The 1089-nt window shown below is 38.1% G+C and overlaps 1 protein-coding gene across 1 annotated transcript in view; it reads left to right on the forward strand.

Moving 5' to 3' along the window:
* LOC109952165 (heterogeneous nuclear ribonucleoprotein L-like) overlaps window positions 1-1061 on the forward strand; it is an 11832-nt gene extending 10771 nt beyond the window's left edge. Inside the window, exons 13-14 of the mRNA XM_020587073.1 lie at window positions 611-730; window positions 841-1061. Of these exons, the coding sequence (XP_020442729.1) occupies window positions 611-730; window positions 841-899 (179 nt within the window). The 3' untranslated portion in view covers window positions 900-1061. The remainder of the gene's footprint in view (window positions 1-610; window positions 731-840) is intronic.
* The last annotated feature ends 28 nt before the right edge of the window (window positions 1062-1089 follow it).

The following is a 1089-nucleotide window of genomic DNA, read 5'->3' on the forward strand; positions in this document are numbered from 1 at the left end:
GAGTAGTTATTGTCTGGCCAATGTTAGTAACTGGTGTGCTCTGATTTGTGTATTGATGATTCTGGCATCTAAATTCCAAGAAGTGAAGTAATGAGTGGGTTGGCAGATGTGTGTAAGAATACAAAATGCCCAAACAAAGCATTTTTGCACACTTAAGTACAGTACATGGTTGGGGAAAAAAGGTTTAGCTAATTTTACACTTGCACAGTCTCTGTAGGTACATCCTAGAATTCCCTTTGTTGTATACAACACACTGCTGAGTGATTGGTAATCAAAGCCAACCTCTAAATGCAGCTAGATTAATTAAAAAATGGGATTCAGATATATGTCTCATGTATAAAACTGTGAAACCTTGGAGACTAAGAGAAAATTATATTTGTTTTAACAGTATGCATCTTTTTTTTTGTTTTTACCAGATGAATGCCAAGTCATGGGTATAAAAAATGTTTGTCAGTTGTTTTGATATAGAGTTAGAATTTCATTCCATACTTTCCATCTGGTTTTGGATATTGTTAATTTGGCTGTGTTGCATCTGTTAGGTGGCTTCCTCAGGTGTATTGTAATCTATACAGATCTCAGCTTAGTTCAGTGCAAAAACTGGTCATCTAATGAGTCGTCTTATGTGGTGCAAAAGGTGAGCGAAGTTCATCAGGTCTTCTGGAGTGGGAATCCATCAACGATGCCATGGAAGCTTTAGCTCTGATGAACCATTACCAGATGAAAAACCCTAGTAAGGACTCACTGTTACATTTACATTCCAACATGGTTTTTAAAAGTTGGTCCTGTAGTTTTACCTTTCTTTTCTTTAAATGTATAAAGTTTTTCCTTCATCTCTTACAGGTGGGCCTTACCCTTACACACTGAAACTGTGTTTCTCAACTACACACCATGCCAACTAAATACTCTCCCTTCAAGCTATATGTTTAGTAGGGCTGCACCTGCTCCTTTTGTGAGCATGATTTTGATCCCTGTGTGATCTCAGTCCCATGTGACAGTGATTCTGTGGTGTTTCCATTAGCAGGGAGACACCTTGCATCAAACCAAGTGTTCTCTTTTCCCTGCTAAGCTGCTTTAACCAATAGCAGGAAT

This window comes from Monopterus albus, unplaced genomic scaffold (genome assembly GCF_001952655.1).
Source record: "Monopterus albus unplaced genomic scaffold, M_albus_1.0 scaffold438.1, whole genome shotgun sequence".
Taxonomy (NCBI): domain Eukaryota; kingdom Metazoa; phylum Chordata; class Actinopteri; order Synbranchiformes; family Synbranchidae; genus Monopterus; species Monopterus albus.